Source organism: Myzus persicae, unplaced genomic scaffold, assembly GCF_001856785.1.
Source record: "Myzus persicae strain clone G006 unplaced genomic scaffold, MPER_G0061.0, whole genome shotgun sequence".
Lineage (NCBI taxonomy): Eukaryota > Metazoa > Arthropoda > Insecta > Hemiptera > Aphididae > Myzus > Myzus persicae.
In genome coordinates, this window is record NW_019102620.1 from 304,610 (window position 1) to 323,137 (window position 18,528).

General features: G+C 36.9%; 1 protein-coding gene across 5 annotated transcripts in view; it reads right to left on the reverse strand.

The window, feature by feature from the left end:
• Positions 1-204: 204 nt before the first annotated feature.
• The window catches only part of LOC111032761, a 69,402-nt gene continuing 51,078 nt past the window's right edge, over positions 205-18,528 (reverse strand). For 4 of the 5 annotated variants that reach the window (XM_022313213.1, XM_022313211.1, XM_022313212.1 and 1 more), the window contains exons 3-9: positions 11,815-13,173; positions 10,411-11,048; positions 8,543-8,699; positions 5,361-5,511; positions 5,049-5,193; positions 4,447-4,969; positions 205-4,347 (exon numbers count right to left, since the gene is read on the reverse strand). In XM_022313213.1, coding sequence (XP_022168905.1) covers positions 1,207-4,347; positions 4,447-4,969; positions 5,049-5,193; positions 5,361-5,511; positions 8,543-8,699; positions 10,411-11,048; positions 11,815-13,173 — 6,114 coding nt within the window. In that variant the 3' untranslated portion in view covers positions 205-1,206. Of the gene's footprint in view, positions 4,348-4,446; positions 4,970-5,048; positions 5,194-5,360; positions 5,512-8,542; positions 8,700-10,410; positions 11,049-11,814; positions 13,174-14,731; positions 14,843-18,528 lie in introns of those variants that run through there. The other variant, XM_022313215.1, reaches the window with a different exon arrangement.

Below are 18,528 nucleotides of genomic sequence, written 5' to 3' on the forward strand. Positions count from 1 at the left end.
AAGTGATCCTAGTGCATTGAATTACACTTCTGCACAACAATTTTGTTTTACACACGGCAGTAACTTTTTATTTCTTGAGGGGTTACTGAGCACTGCATATTATATTAAATATATTAGGCTTCGGTCATTATAAGGTTATATCAAATATGAAACAAACACATACTTAATGTTGATAAAACATTAAAAAAATAAATAATATGCATGTCATTTTAGTACATTAATCCCTTTTATTCGTCGTCGTCACATAAATAATTTAAATAAATACATTTCATAAATATATACATATTATAGTTTAATTGTTTGATTTACCGATGAAAAATAAAATAATGCGCATATACAGCAGCAGACGCCACTTTTAAGATATAGGTACACAAGCAGCGCATAAAACAAATCCTCGGCGATCGTCTAAATAATCGTCCGTTATACAATATAATATAGTGGAGAAAAAAAACCAAAAATGTAATGTTCAATATTATAAAATATATAATATAGTCGCTAATGTGGGTTGTGTGTAAACGTAAATATATAGTATAATAATAGTAATAGTAATAAGATTATTTGGATACCTACGATTTCTCTACTCTCTTAATGAGCTAGAGAGGATAGCAACATAAATAAATAAATACATATCATATTGGTCCAAACGCGATACAAGTGTCTACGATAAATATTATATAACAACGATACATTACTACTTAAAAAATTATACTAGTTAATTATAATAAAAAATCGTACTTCAATTCAATAATATATTATTATGTACATTTAGTTTATATAATTAAATTGGTGGGGGAGAGGGTAGAGTGTACGCAATAATGAAATCTAAAGAATGTGTGTATAGAAGCTCAAACGAAGGGATGGGTAAAAGGCACCAAAATGTCTAAAATTATACACAAAAAATATTTTATACTACAAATAATAAAGTAATTAATCTGTTAACAATTGGGACAAAAATAGATAATAAAAAAACGTGGTCATAAGAATAAACGAATGAAAAAAAAAAAACGTGAAACTAAAAATTATAAGCTACACGATAATAGTATAGAACGTAAAATATGTCGATCACGGCGGACGAAGTACGATTATTGTATTATAGGAGTGTGTGCCTTAAAAAAACGAAAATATTTGTTATTGGCAAACGCAAAACGAACGCTGTATGGACACAAAACGGAGAGGGAAAATTGTTTAAGATGATCGACGTGCCAACTATTTCTTACTCCTTTTTCTTTTGCCTGTGGGCTCAACAGGATCATCATCCAGGAACTCGAGCCGGGTGCCGCTGTCGAAGAACCGCACGAACGCAGCTGGTGGTTCTTTGTGGCCCTCTGCGGTGCGGTTGTCGTTGTAGTCGATCGTCATATTCGGTGGCAGACGGTCAGGACTGAACCTCTTGCGGGATCTGATCATGGCTGCGGTCGTCATGCCGTTTCCGGTTGCTGGATCGTTGGTACGGTATCGGACTTCACCACAGTCTTTGAACACGAAAAATGGTTCGATGTCTCCTTCGTCCAGGCTTTCCGGCACATCTTCTTGGCCACCGGTGTTGTTGTTGCGCCGCCGCTGGCTATACACGACCCGCTTGCCGTGGAACTCGATGTGGTCGCCCTCGGCAACGTCCGTGGGCGAGGCGGGAACGTAAGTCTCGGCAGACACGTAATCCCCATTGTTGGGCATCGGTTCACCGGTCGATCGCAAGAAATGGACGCGGGTGTGCTCGGCCAGATCCACTTCACCGTGCGTTCGGTACGTGCAGAACCTACACGACCGTTTCCACGACCGCTTGGACGCGGCCCCAGAAGAGTTCATCGCCACGTGGTGATGAGTGTTGTGTCGATCCAGCTGTGACCGAATGTCACACTCGAACGGGCATTGTGCGCACCGGAATAGAGATGTGGTTGTCTCGCCAACCAAGTTTCCGGTGGCTCCGTAGGCGGCATTCAGCTCGTAAGCAGTCTGCTGGTCCGATATCTCGTTCGTGAAAGTTGTGTCCTGTGGCTCTAGTTTCACCGGTGGCGGAAGCATCAGTTTGGTCGGACGCTGTGGCTTCCGGTCTTCTGTAGTCGGTCGCCTACGCATCCGTTGAGCGTTCGACGCCTCCTCCTGTTCCTTGATCATTTTCGCCCTGTCAGCGGCCTGTTCGTTGTTCTTCCGGATCTCTGCGTCCTGTGCGTGCTTCCGCTGGTGTTGGACGTAATTAGCAGTGTATCGCACTGCATAGTCACACTTATCACATTGGTATTTGTCCCGGGCCCCATGCAGAGTCAGGTGTACGGCGTACTGGTCGCGTTTGTCGAACGCTGACGGGCATTTTGGGCACTTGTACCGCTTAGATCGGATTACGCCGTTTTTTACTGAGGTCGGATAAAAGAAATTCGGGTTGCCCAGCATAACGGATCCGAACTCGGGATCGATCTGAAAGTCTTCTTGTCCGTCGTTTTCGTCGGTTGCGTGTGCCGGTTGCACCTCTGAACCTGATGTTGCTGGCAACGCTGATAAAATTACGGGCAAGGGAATTTTTTTACCTTTGCCCTTTAACTTTGATAGAGCTTTCAATTTCTTTGATGTCTTAGTCTTAACTTTTTCTCTGGCAGGTAGATCTCGGTGTACGGTTTCATGCCGGACCAAGTTGCCATAAGTGCTAACTGCATAATCACAACGCCTGCATCGGTGACGACCCGGACCACCATGTAAAGTTTTGTGGTACTGCAAGGCTGTAGATTTGAAGAACTTGCCTGGGCACATGGTGCACATAAATTGTCGTATATAACTTGCCTTGGTATTTTTAATGGGCTTTTGGGCGGTTTCACCGGTGGAGTCTTGAGCGTCATGTTTCATGGCTGCAGCGCTGGTAGTGGTTGGTTTTGCATTAGCCACTGGCATTTTAGGCGCAGGTAGTAAAGGTGGCAGCGTTGATTTTAAATTTGCGATTTTTGTCACAGGTAGTAGTGCTGGTGGCGGTGGCTTTGTACTGACAGTTTTCATGGCAACACCAACTACCAAAGAGCGACGCCGTCGTTTACTAGTGTCGTCGGCATACTCGACAGGTGCCGATTGAACTGAGGTGGAAACGTTAGGCTCTGAATGCCGCACACGTTTGGTTCGCCTTTGACGTTGGCCGTCAGTCTCAGGCGAATGTGTTTTTGAATCGTTGTTATTTGGTGATTGAGGTGGAGACCATGATCGTCTCTGAAGCTGAAGAGGTGAATTGTCACTCACCGATACAGGGTACTCTGTAGGCCTAGGATATTTAGGGTTAACTGGATATCCAGAGGCGATCAATTCGGTAGTACGTTGTGCGTACTCGTCACAGTGAACGACCTCGTGCGCGATTACGTGGATTTTTGCTCGAGCTACAAATGAACAGCAGTCGCAAGCATTTTTCCAGCCTCGGAACCTATGGAACCGGATATGGAATCGGAGGTCGGTAAGGAAAAAGTACCGAGCCGGGCAATATGGACAAAATTTAAGCTCAGGTTCATCAATTTCTGTGTACTTTGTGACGTCTTCTTGGATTTCATTATCACTTGACGTATCGGATAACACTTCATTACCAGAATAAGATAACCCACTGTTGATGGCAGTGATCTTATCCAGCAGTAAGCTTTGTTCTAGCTCCATCACGTATTCGAGGGCTCGAATTTGAATCGAGTCCACAACGGTGACATCATAAAAGCCCACCGTTGAGCAGCTATAACTTGTTGAGTGTACCTTGACATGTGATGCCAAGACCCCTGCGTTGTTGCATACATAAGTACATCGTTTGCACGGGTGTAGAGGGGATGGTGGAACTGAACAGCCCGATAGACGCTGCTGCATTTGTCTGTGATGCTGATGGTCCGGGTGGTCTGAGTGCATCCGCTCGTGCTCAACTGTATTGTGTCGCCGGCGATTAGTATGCGGACAGTACCGACATTTGAATACTTTCGTGAAAGGAGGGACGTTTTCCTTTCTGTAATGCCACACCATGGGCGGTCCAGCGGTGGTCTCATCTACATCCGTCACGTTGATTGTGTTGTTTTCCAGTTTGTTATCGGCATTCTTTGCAATCATGTCTCTTTGCCCAGCCCGAACCACGGAATCTTCTGGATATCTAAGTTCTGGTTCTTCGATCACGTGCCCGTGTCGATAATGATGGTATAAAATTGCTGCTTTAGTGACGTTGAAGACGCATTCCGTACAGTTATACAGAGCTCCCGATTCGACGTGCAGCTGCTTGTGTGCTAGTAAGTCTCTTCTATTGGTTGAATAGTACCAACACTCGTTGCATTCGAACACCTCAATTTCCATGCGTGATACAGTTGAGGCATCTCCTTCCGACACCGCTGACGCTGTAGGTGCAAGAATTTCCTGCAATTTCAAAAACATCAAATTACAGTTACAATATTAATATTTTTATTCCACTTTTTGTTTATTTACGGGTCGAATAAAGGGCTAAACTAAACTTACTTTGATAATTTTAACTGATGTGGGTTCGGTTGCTTCTTCTGCTCTGACTACTATTTCTTCGTCCTCGTCACGTTCTTCACCTCCGTCGTATTCGCAACTCATCATATTGTCGGCTATTTTATCATCAGCGGTACTGCTATAGCTGCTTTTCTCAGAGCCCTTGCTCGGTGTCGACGGTGTTTCAATAGGTGATCCTCCATCATTATCAACAAAATCAGGTTTGCACTCCACTGCCTCAACCACGACAATATTTTCGTCACTGTTGTCGAACATCACTTCCATGTTGGTCGTGGTGTTTGTGTCATCACTTCCGTTGTCGAACATTGTCATATTAGCTGTCACGTCGTCACTACTACCATTTTCGTCGATTCCTTGCATTCCCTCCTCGTCGTCATCGTTAATTGAATTTGAAGTCGATTCATTGCGTTGTTCGGTCCCATAATTTACATCAATGGCATTACCATCGGTATTTACACTGCCATCGTCCATTTCGTGCGCAAACATCATATGGTCCAACATAGCTCTGTGTTAAAAATAAATAATAGTAACATTAATATTTATTAATAATTGAAGTTCAGATTTTCAAACTGTAAATAACTCACTTTTTTTCTTCCGACCAAAACGGACAGTACTCACACCTATACTTGGTTTCTTCGGGAATATGGATGCGCTGCATGTGTTCCTTCAGTTGGCCAGGGCTAGCAGCTGTCACGTCACATAGCGGACAAGACAAAAAGTTTTCATCATCTGAAAAAAAACTTTTATGTTACCACGATAAACTGCAGTTATCATGTAAAGCATCAAACTTTCTGGATTAAATAAATCATTATAGTGATTTTAAAGAAAAATGCAATAGTTTAAATAGTATATTCAACTCGACCTGACAAAGATATGTAAATAAATATAATACTCACCATAAAGCATTAACGCCTTAGGGTTGGTGGACAATAGTAACAACGTGTCGGATGCGGTCCGATTTGTGGGGGTCTTTGTTTTCCTACGGTCGGTGGTCGGAGAATTTTGATCTACCGTTTCTTTTACTTCTGCCGATTTTTTTGTTTGGATCTAAATGAAATACAAAAATTAAATAACAATATAGTTATTAATTTAATAGAATACAAAACTTGGTCAATCACATCTAAGCACAATAGATAACTTGTCAGATATGGGTGATGAGAATACACATTACATATCACATCACATTTGTAAACATCGAGTTTAGTGATAGTAATTATTGTAACCATGTCATGAACGCGCAATTAAGTCATATTAATTTTTATATACATGAGCTAGCCAATACATGAGCATTATGTATATTAGATAACATATTATATAAATATATAATATTATAATATGAATTCAGTACACGTCTGAAAACACTATTATCGCCACTAAGAAAACCAAAAAATAACAGTTATAAGTCTGTTTTTGACTTACAAATACTTGTATCAATATAATTCGAAAAATATACAAATATTTCTACAGACTTTTTCCTCTTTGAACAACATCCAAATTTTGTTTTCATAAATATTAAATTTTTCAAATTTTTTTTTGGTTTATTTTTAAAAAAACATTGTCAATTTCCTATTTTTACTTAATCACTAGATTACTTTTACTACCAGAAACCAAAATTAAAAATTAAATATTGATAGCAACAGTAGTTACAGATGTCGTCGTACGAGCTGATCAAAAAAATAGAATAATATTGACAAAATAAGACAGAAAATTGCGTTGATATGAGTGAAAATCGGAGGAAATTGAAAATCTTGAACGGAGAATTTCGTTGTTCGGGATAAACTATAATGCTGTGTAAGAAAACTACGCATTACATATATATAATTTGATAAAAACAGAACATTTCAGGAGAGGAGGGGAGAGGGATGAAAAGTCAGGAAAGTGGATTTGAGATTAACTTAGTATTATATATATATACTTAAATTACTACTTTTGAAGGCGTCGCGTAGCCTTTTTTCTCAACATTTTTAATAAAAAGTTATCCGATAATAAAGCCATTGAAAAATAATTTCTATTGATTATCAAACGATATATTCTCGAAAATATGGTTTTCAATGAAACTTATAACAGTATTTTATCTCTATAATCACTTTCCAGTCATCATAATATTATGACGGATCTTCGTGATCTTATTATTTCTGTGCTGTTTAGACGGAGATGACAAAATTCTTAACACTCAATTATTATTCATAATATTATCCAATATATGTTTATTAGTTTTTTATACCTTTAAATTCATCTGTGATCATTGCAGGGATTATAATAATCGAATATTATTAGACTAATTGTCAGACCCAAATACGTAGTAGGTACACAGGGCGGAATGTTGTATGGACCCAAACGGGCCAAACGGCTATACCTATGTTTATTATTATACGTGCGCTATTAATTATCTATACTTCTATAGTATTGGTGAACAAATTCTGTTACAGTTAATTTAGCTTTGCCGATAAACACGGTTACACGAAAGAAAAAATAGTTTTTACGACCCGCGTGTCGAGCCATGAGACTTTGTTTTGACACGTGCGCAATATTCTACGGAATTTTGAAAAAAAAAAAAACTGGACATGCGCTCAGCTTTATGATTAATAAGTATAATAAGTTTATAGTCTCATTTATTATTCAATGACGAATCGTATTATCAACTAGTTACTATGTTTAATTATATTTTAACGCCATGATTAAAGTATAATTTGTTTCATGAAAAGAGGTTATCAATTATGTTTTTATAATGTCGCATATAATACCGTCTTTTGGAATTATATATAATTATCCAAATTTAAATAAGGTTCGCGTACTGACCATCTCTATCGTATATACTATATATACATTTTACTATTTTTTCTAAAATTAAAACTATATAATAACTGATACTGATTAATTATAATCGAGATATTTATTTCATGGTTCAAGACATCAAGTTATGTTCATGACCATCCAATTATATAATTGTATCGTTTTAACTAATAAATAGTGCGATAGTTTTAAGTATAATAGACAACGGTTAGTACGGTTGTACCAAATCAGCTTGACTTGTTCTGATCTGACGATCCGCGGACAATCACTCAATAATATTATGTTAAGAGGATGTCACGTCAGAGCACTAATTATTTTCTCTGAACCACACACGCGACATAAACAAGATTAATTTATGCAAAATCCTTTTGAATAATTTTCGAGTAATCTTAGGGCAATCTACCTTAATTATTATTTTATTTTAAATAAATATACCTTCTTGTACTTGAATGGGTATTAATTTTTTTTAGACAAAATTATTACTTATGTCAAACATTTAAATTAGTAATCGATGATTTGGTCAATTATTACAAAAATTCACAACAAAAATAATTTTTTTATGAGCTAGCCAAACAACAAGCATAGACGTTATACCTACGTTGAGTATAAGTCAGAGAGACAAAAAAAATAGTGGGCTGAAATTATTTTCAAGAATTATGAGCTGGAAGGAGGCATAGTAATCTGTACATTACACAAGTAACTACGAGTAACAAGTCAATTATTAGTTCATTTCAAAATGGTGAAAACTTGATAAAAGTTGTACATAAATTGAATTTTGTATTAAATACTAGATTTTAACAAAATATATATTATTATGTATGTTTATAATAAATTAATAATTTAAAGGTTAAAGGCATTTTGGGAAAAATTAAAATATTAAACCTTAGCATATTAAAATATTAATTTAAAGTAACTTCCAAGTGGTTATATGTCAGTAGGTGTCATCATTGTTAGTTGTTATGTAATTAAAAGATTATAATATAGAACAATTATTGTTTCGTATGAAAATAGAAACCACTTAGCTGCAGTCATAGATACGAGCCCAAATTTATACACGATAAGAAGACAATATTTGCTGTCTTAGTATTTTTATTTTTATAAAAGTTAGAAATAATTTAGAATTCGATATTAATTTGTATGTTTTTCAAACTTAAATACATTTTATTTTTCTGATATAAAATATCGTAATCTCGTGTATACATTTGGTTTTTCAACTGTATGGCCTGAGTTTCAAAAACAACTTATAGGTGTGTGTCTTCTTAAAGATTTGACTAGTGTTACTTACATATAATTCGTTGATGGATGCGTTGGCCGTGTCAGTGGTGGCTGAGGAGTCGCTATTTTGCGAAGAATTCATTCTGGTGGCACTGGTGTTGCTGCCGAACTCTCCTCTTCTGTAGTGCGCCTTGACATGGTTTAAAACAGTCAACCGATCGCAGTCTCTGTAGCGTGAAACAAAGGAAAAGGAAAAATCGCAAATTAATTATAAAATTTAAAACATTAGACTTAAGTAATAATCAAAAACGGGCATGACATGTAGAATGAAACGAAAATATATATATGTTACTGGCCATGTGGTCCTGCCCGGGCAATGTAAACCACGAATTTTTTTTAACCAACTAGTATTATTTTTTATTATTATTACCTATTTATAGTATTGATTTTTTTTTACAACAATCATTATTAATTTTATTCATGTATCATAATACAATAAACTATGAATTTGTTGAAACACTGGGTATAAACTTGTTTTTGTTACTTATCGCACTGCCTATTTAAAAATCAAGTGTAGGAAAGCAGACAGACTATGTATTTCCAAGTGCCATGCTTCTAAATCTTGTTCAAATAAATAGGTAATAATAAAATTATAATTTATAATAAAAATAAAATGATAATACTTGTTAATTTTTTTTTGTTATTCAATCAATAAGTTCGTAATATTATGGTACATGAATAAAACATGAATAAAATTAATAATAATTGTTTTTAAAAAGATTAATACTATAAATAGGTAATGATTATAATTTATAATAATAATAAAAAATAATATTGGTTGGTAAAAAAAAAAAATGTGTGGTTTACATTTCCCGTAACATATATAATGTCCACTCCAATCTATTCAATTTGGTGATCAAAAATATATCAAACAAGGCGATGCATATTTCGAAAACGGAATATTGTCTTACCATTATAATGTTATACACGGGCAAAAACAGGCATATTATGTATCATTTGATAAAAAAAATGTCATTCATCAAAATCACACAGTTTGAGATAAAAAAAAAAAATTAGGGAACTCGCACTGCTGTATTTTAGATTTCAAGTATCATTGAGTATATCGCTGCAATGGGTGTGCTAATTTTGAATTCCATTTAGCTTATATTATGACGAATATTTTATAATTTATTATTTATTTATAAAAATATTGCATAGGAATATAAGTTAGTTTGAACTAATATTTGCCTACAAAATCACATATACTATAAAATCATATAAAATGTACAATTAAGACAATATCGGCGTAAAATAGAATGGTGTATTTAATATAGGGTTGTAGAATAAATAAATTAAAAACAGATTTTTATTCATTACCATTTTAACTAGATATTACATCAATTTTCATATTTTAATCGTAGCATTACCTAAAGTATTTATAAGTTTTATAAATATTAAAAGTCGCTTTAATCAAAACATAGGAAACTTGATGATAAATCAAAATCCATTTTACATTAATAACTCGTCAAAGGCTTACTGCTGTGTCAGGTTATTAGGTATGAACACCACCTTTTTGCATGACTGTAGTGGTACTCCTATATAAGACTATAATATGCTTCTAACTTGGATCATAATATAATATACATAAGTGCAATTTGGGGGGGGGGGGCAGGATTAAAAAAACTTATTTTGTACTCCCTTAATAAGTACTATAGCGTTCGGAAAATTATATGAATTTGCATATTTTTACAGGTCGGTAGTACAGTACCAGTAAGATGCACAAATTTGTTTAAGGTAAATTAAAGTTGGTTGGCATGAATGTCTTCAGGCTACGCCAACAACCACCTCTCCACCAAGATAATTATTGTAGTCACACAGTTAAATGGAAACTTCCCACAGCCACGGGTAGATGCATAATATTAAAATAATAGTATTTACCTGAAGAAGCATTTTTTGCACTTCCAAACGGTCTTGCTGCGTCCGTCACCTCCGATAGCCGTCGGCGGAAGGAGCGTCGTCGCCGCGGAGTTATTCTGGTTCGGCTGCTGGTTCAGCTGTTGGTTCCGGATCGCCGCGGCTTTGAACCTTTTCAACTGTCCCGCCGCCGTTGCAGCCTTACCCGACGTCGACGTCTGGTGCTGCCTGAGCAGGAGCGGGATCCCGTTGTTGTGGGCAAAGGTTGGCGCCCGCCGTTTCCTGGTGATGCCGCCGCCCACGGACTTGCGGACGCCCTTTCCGTCCTCGCACTCGCCACCGGCCGCTTTGTCTGCTCCGTCCGCTATGTCCATTTCCATCACAGTCAGATACCGGTTGTACTTGCTGTAGTTCCTGCGACCCGTCTCATCCGTCATCAGCACCTTGGCGCCCTGGTGCGAGTTAAACGACGCAGCCGACTCTTCGCCGCCACCTCTCCTCGCCGACTTCAGCCGGATGTGCTTGGTGATATCCCAACGCCAGTTGGACCGGTACGCGCAACACGAACACTCGAACGGTTTGCGGTTCAGGTGGCCGACAATGTGCACGTGGAACCGAGAAGCAGTGGCCGCCCAAAACGTGCAATGCGGACACTTGAACACCTGCAGAGGAAAAACGTCGGAGGTCAGAACACATAATACTATTTATGCATTGCGCTAAGGAAAATATTCGTATTCTAATTCGTGCACAAGTACGTAGACAAACCTAAAAAGTATATTTTAATGAATACATTGATTTATATGACAAATACAAATTAAAAAAATTTACAACTTAGGATGCGAAGTCGAATAATCCGGAAACTTAGGGAATTATGTAGGTAGTTGTCCGGAGAAATTACAAACATTATTATATTATATTATTATACACTAATAATGTGAGAACGCGGGTAAAGAGAGTGAATGTAATGATGGCTAGAAGTTTCGGGGAGTTGATTTTACCAGTTAGGAGGTTGGGTGAATATTACTTAGGTAAAATTTAAATATACGTTTCCAATTAAGTGAATATTAATCTAGATAATATGTCTAAAATCGGTCATAATTACTAGATATTATTGTCTTTAAATAAATTATAATTATTAATAATATTCATATTTAAACTTATACAGATATAGATGATTTAAAACGGGCTTAGCTTCAAAGCCCAACAGTATTTTTCAAATAAAGTTTAACCAAAATCAATGGAAACAACCAAATATTGGTGGCACAGCCGAAATGGTAATATTAATAATTAGTAATTATTACAATTGTCAGAACAGGCCAAGAATACATATATGTACCATATAGTATAAACTACCTATATATATCATCTATATATGTTATATTGATAAATATAGGTACCTAAACGTCATATAGCATCTAAAAAACTTACCGTTTTGTACATTTTTCCTTCCTTTCTGATTGCGTGCTTCATTTGTTCCTGATGTTGTAACATTTCAGGGTCACAGGAGCCAATATTTTCAGGTGTATCGTTGGTGTTTATGTCGTCTTCCGACTCATCTTTAGCCGACGGCGGTTTGACGTTAGGTGACATCACGATTTCCGTCACGGTAGCAGAATCTTGTTCTTCCCGGTCGTTTTCTTCATTGTCCTCGTCTTCGGTGGCTTGATCTTCGCCGGGCGGTGTTGTCACCGCGGAGGTGTTCCACACGAAAATCTTATTCTCCATCGGGTGCAATTGCTCATCGTCGGTAACGGTTTCTTTCACGACGGTTGGACGGTTCGGGCTGTCAATCTCTGCGGCTGCAGTGGTGATGGCGGCGGCAGTCGTTCCTCGGCAAGTGGCCAAGTGCACAATCAACTCGGTACTGGTCTTGCACCGCTTCCGGCACCGCTGGCACCTGGTTGACTTGAGCTCAGCAGCCGTCACCGGCGGTGGCGGCGGTGGTGGCGGAGTAGATGTCGTCCGTTCTAGTGCCGTCGCGGTATGATCTTCGGTCTTGAGGCCATTGACGTCCACGGACGCAGAGGCGTCGCTGTCGTCGTCGCCACCATGAGTCCGCTGATGTCGCATGAACTCCGACAGACACTTGGACTCGTAACGACATACTGGGCAAGTCAGGTCCGCTGTCTCGTCCACTTTGGCTTTGAGCTTGTCGAAAAACGAGGCAGTCTTGCTCTTCGGCGATGTGATGGTGCTGCTGCTTCCGGTACTGCTGCTACTCCGCCGCCGGTCCGCTGTGGCGACGCCACTGCCAGCGGCGTTTGCGGAGGTGGGGCTACAGTTGAACGAGCTTGGCGCACAGTCCGTGTCGTCGATGATGGAAGCAAAATCGCTGAGCGCGCTCTGGCCCGCCGCCAAGCTGTAGTAGTTGTCCGCTGTGATTGCAGAAGCGTTTTCCGGCGGTGGTGATACCGTTCTCGCGGGTAGTCGCATGCGGACAATCGTGGGTACGCGCCGTGACTGCTGCTGCTGCTGCTGCTGCTGTTGTTGCTGCTGTTGTTGCTGTTGCTGTTGCTGTTCAACGATCGGTATGAGCTTGGGCATAGGCCGGCGCCGTGGCTTTTGTTCCGCGGCCTTTGTGCTGCCCTCCGGCGGGCTGGTCACTGAAATTATCTTTATTGGCATTGTCGGCAACGAAGTGGTGGTCGTCATCGTGGTAGTCTTTTTCACTACGGACTTGGACGTCGAGACACCATCGCTGTTGGCGGACACCGACGGCGAAGTGCTCTTTGTCTCGGCAATGAACTCGACGATGCCGTCTTCTTTTGTCGTCTCGTACGTTACGATCTGTAAAACATAAATAATTCGTAACATTAACGATTTTGTTGAGTGTTTGTTACATGAATTACTTATACATGTAGCAGAAATAATATACAATATTTTAAGGGTTGATATTATAGAACCTATATTGGTGTATGTCAGACATCTGCGACTTGTTTGTGAAAATAAAAAGACTATCAAAAATCGAAAAAAAAACCTTAACCCGGAGAACCCATCGGAAAGTACAAATTATTTTTAAAACTAACATTTCTTATGTTTACTCAGTTCTATCAAACCAAAAGCACGATATTAAACGTACAATCACTTTTCGTACACTAATAATCAGTATGCACAGTTAAAAATATAAAAACAATAGTTGCTAAAAAAACGATTAATTAAACCACAATTAGAATATCCAAACCACCAAACTATTGAGTATAGAAGCTAGTGGTGTGCCCTGAGGGTCGGTGTTATATCCACACACCACTGACCCCATAAAGCCCTATATTTGTGTCTTTAGTATTATTAGATATTGAAAAAATAAAAGGATAAACACGCCATTGACTAAACGAATACAATAATAATATGTGGTAAGATGATATTACAGTTTAAAGAGAAGTAGGCACCACAGATTCGTTTATTTTAAATTACTTTAGATGACCACGCATTTAATTTCATAAAATAAATACTGAATAACAATACGACGGCGAAGCCTGAAATGTAGAAAAATTAACTTTGATAAATAATTTATAATCCATACACATTAATGAAAAAAATAAAGCAGGCAGGCTCACAGTAAATAACACATAATAATATTTTACCAAAGTTTATTTGATCACTGCAGATTTTTTTCATAGGATTGACCTATTTTGTTTAATTTTAATTCTCACTTAACTATATGTCTATGTGTACTAATTAAACCTACCTACCTAATAATAAATATATTATACAAATTACCGTCGGTACATAACATAGTATCTAAATAATATATATTACGAACTAAACTAAATATTTTTTTTGTTTCCACTGAAATGCAAATACGCTCGTTTTGATAATATCACGCTTGCTAGACATCCATAAAAGTAAACGTCGGTATTAAAAACGAAAAAGAAAACTAAGGTCTCCCCGGGGCACGTTAATGTATACAGGTAATACACCCGATTGGCAGCTTGAGAATAGTCTCCAAAGGCACTATTTATCGACGATTGTAATTTATATAGTATAAAGATACGTAGGTACAGGTCCTGTAGGTTATAATACCATATATGTGTATATGCGCATTACACAGGTGACCACGTAAACGATATGATATAAAATGACGTAATGAGTAAAAGTGTTTCAAAAAAATGTACATCACGCAATTTTTCGTCACAGTTTTCTTACAATATTTGAACTCAACGAGCAACAACGGTTAACCTAACCTAACTTCCAGAACGATATAGATTTTTGCACGACACAGCAGTGTGCGCGCTGTAATATATATCATTACGTGGTCGCCTTCTACCATAACACCTACATATGCGTAGAAATTGTTCGATTTCAGTAGTAATCAAATTGTATTAAATGTAATTGTAATTATACATACGTAGTGTGAACCATCACGCCACATGATCACTGCGAAAAGCGCACACAGGAAGAAGAAACGAAGCGGAAAAACGGAACTGCTTTAAAATGAATTCACTAATTCGGATGTAATAGTCGACTAATCAGCACAAGCAATTGAAATGAACACGGCATAGAATTTTGTCTCGTCAATATTAAACTCGATTGGTAGTCGTATCACAACTTACGCGCGGAAACGACTGCAAAGACATTTATATTTAATTGTTTGAGTCCGCTTGTGATTACATACCGCGATATGCAATATCGCAATACAATACAATACAATATATATATATATATATAACAGCCGTGATGGGAGGTATAGGACAAAAAACAGTTCCCACAATATGTGAATTATGTACATACGAATTCGACACTGACCATAGCAAACAATACTATCTGCGTAAAAAAATGCAGGGATAAATTAAAGTTTAATGTTCAACGATCTATATCCGGTCCGATGCTCACTATTTGATAACTATATTTACTCTTGACAATGCACATATTTATCATGTATACGCGAGATAGTCACATAGATTGTTTTATACAATGGTCGTATAACGGAGATCAACGTAATGGACGAGAGCTCGCCGATGAGAACCATCCATTATAAAAAAAATATGTAGACTATTAATAGGTAGTATTATGTATATTAAAATTAATTTTTAACGGTACTTTCTTTAATTTTAAATATATTTAGGTGATACATTTTATAAGAAATAATAATACATTTTAGATTTAATAGGTACTCGTTAAAATATTTAAAAACCACATGATTTATAAATATATAGTTATAATACCTACATATTAATATTGATTTACAGAATAAAAATAAAAAAGGAATGCATCTTATGATAAGAATGTTAAAAATCGGTATTTTTTTTTCATTTTCTTAACTAGCAATAATTATAATGGATTATCCGCTACATACACTAAATACAATAATTTTGATCTATGCTTTCAAATTATATTTAAAAACTAAGATTATTAAAGGTCAATAATTCACTAACAATATATGATTCTGGGCAGAACTATGAATAATGAATATGTATTGATTTACTGAGATCAGTGTTTTTATTTTTGTGTCTGAAACTCAGATGAAACTTATTCAAGTAGAAAAAATGATCTGCAAGTCATTGGAGTCGATCGAGATTGATGGTATAAATTTGGATAGTTTTGGAAGTTAAAAATTAAAAATTATCCGTACTTTATAGAATTATCGATGACCTTCCAAATAGGTAGTTAGTTCGTCTTCGGTGTTTTATAGTGTTTTCTTTTAAATTGCAATAAAAAAATTGGTAAAAAACCTTTAAAATGTAAAATTAGGTTCCTTAAGATAAGTAATTAATGCTGGAATTCAAAAAAGCTGAGCGTTAATTCGCAATAGTCATGAAATATACGCGTTTAGCTGAGACTGTCAGACCGACTTCGCTCAAAATAGTTTTTCGTACGCAATGTTTTATCATCAAATTCAAATTTAACACACACATTACAGTGATTTATTTAATGTTTGATGATAAGGAATACTTGACACCTATTGAACAGCATAACAGTTATCCCCTTACTTGTCCCCCTCTTTTTGTTTTTTTTTCGTTGATTTAGTAGATTACGCAAGAAGTTTATGCAGTTTGAAATTACATAATGATAAAATATTATTTTAATAATTCTTGTAATAAGCAAAGAGCTATGACGAAGAGAACATTTAAATTTTCATTTTGGTGGAAATGGGAAAAGTATAACGCCGTATGAACAGACTTGGCAGTAAACGACAAGGTCGATTTTGACCGAAAACGGCTACACTCGTAAATATAAAGTGACCGTAGTAATATCAGATTATAGAGTATGACATAATATATAATATATCTATATACATATATTTATATATATGAGATGTAACGACGAGTTTAATATTATTGCAATTGTTGTTAGACCATACAATATCCCTAGTCATTATATGGTAATGCAAGTGGCCTAAAAATGCAAAAACACTTTTAGGCCGAAGCGAACTCACGCGCACATGCAATAGCATACGTACTCATACGACTCGAGTACATATTAATATAATATAATGCATAAAAGGCGTTATTATTTTGTCGTTACCGAAGCGGGCTTCGGCGATTACGAAGACTGTCGGGTTTTTTCCGGATACAAAATATTACGTTTTGCTATCGGAAAACCACGCGCCCCCAAAAATAATATTATATTATACATACACAACCGGGTAGGCCATCTCGCCTATAATATACAATAAACTTAATATACATTAGATACTGCGATCGATGAGTCTACTATTTTAGGTTACCACAATGGCCATAATATGTCGTTGTGGGCACTGCAGGATAAGATAAAGGAGACAATTTTTTTCAACTCGCTGTAAGACAAATTTTTAAAATGATTAATTTTTATATTATTATTATTTAAGAGGAACGCTGTTTCCTATCTTGTAAACCCAAAATGACAAACTATTATACGTTCTGAATAACCCAATTCTTCGTTGTGTTTAATATTAGAGCTAATTGACCTATAATATATCAAATTTTAAATTAAGAATATTATCAAGAATTTCATATTTTAATTTTAATGTGAGTTATGAGCATTTAAAAAATTGTAAATTGTACGACAACGCATTCGGGTTTAGCGTTTTCTTAACATTATCAGTGGTGATGGAGGTAGCACAATCTTAATTATATGTATGTAACAGCTTATACATTGTGTATTTTATAGGTAATGTACGAATTTAGAAATAAATATACAGACTCGCTATAATTAGAGCCCCCCCCCCCCACCATATAGTAAATGTTAACAGGACTCGTGTGTGAGTTATTTACGTTTGTACATAACAGCCGAATAGCGCGAACGGCTGCAGCTGTATTCGAGAAATTCGTGCAATAATTAAAGGACGACGAGGAGTGGTATAACGGTTGTCGATAACAGTTACATAGGCGTTAAAGGAACCGCGCCGACTTCGGGTCAGATATACGAAGCCGGTTATCGCGACGTACCAAAGAGAGAGAAATTCGAGCCGTGGCGACGACGACGGCGATCAAAGGCCAGACGACTGAATATAATACAAAGATAAGGGGAACGGAAAGAGATACGTCGATAAAAAATTGAACTACTCCAGAAAAAACCGTTTACTTTGCATATAACTTTGTCTGATTGCACGGTCTCAAAGTGCGATGTTCGATTGTTAATGAATAAGCAAATAAGATCTTGTTAAAGAAGCTCGTGTGGAAAATAAATATTTAAAATGGTAAGGTGTGTATATATACACCACAATCGCGCATTTGGTAGGAAAAAACATTGATAAAACATACATGTAGGTATACTCTGTTTATACAGGGTGATATTTAGTTACCGGTGTATGGTAATCCAATGGTACGGATGTTTTTATAATATGTTACACACGCATCAATATCCCAATAAACACAGATCACGAGTGCGAAATTATAAATTTCAGGTTAGAGGAACGAAATCCGACATTATACAAGGTTACAGAAATAATTTTATACTCATAAATCTCGACCGCGTGTTTTAATGTAGATAAGGGGTCCAGTCACAGTACGTTGATCTAAAGTTGATATTGTATGACAGTTACTCCTCCAGAAAAGGTAAATAATATTCGATAGGTACTCCATAAATTGTTGACCCGGATTACGAGCGGTATTTTCGGCGAAAACAAAAACTAGTGGCGCCAGCGCTTTGTATGCCTGTGCGAAGACGAACAGAGTGTCGTGGATGTGCGTGCGTACAACAGGGATAACTCATTCGAGTAGCGAC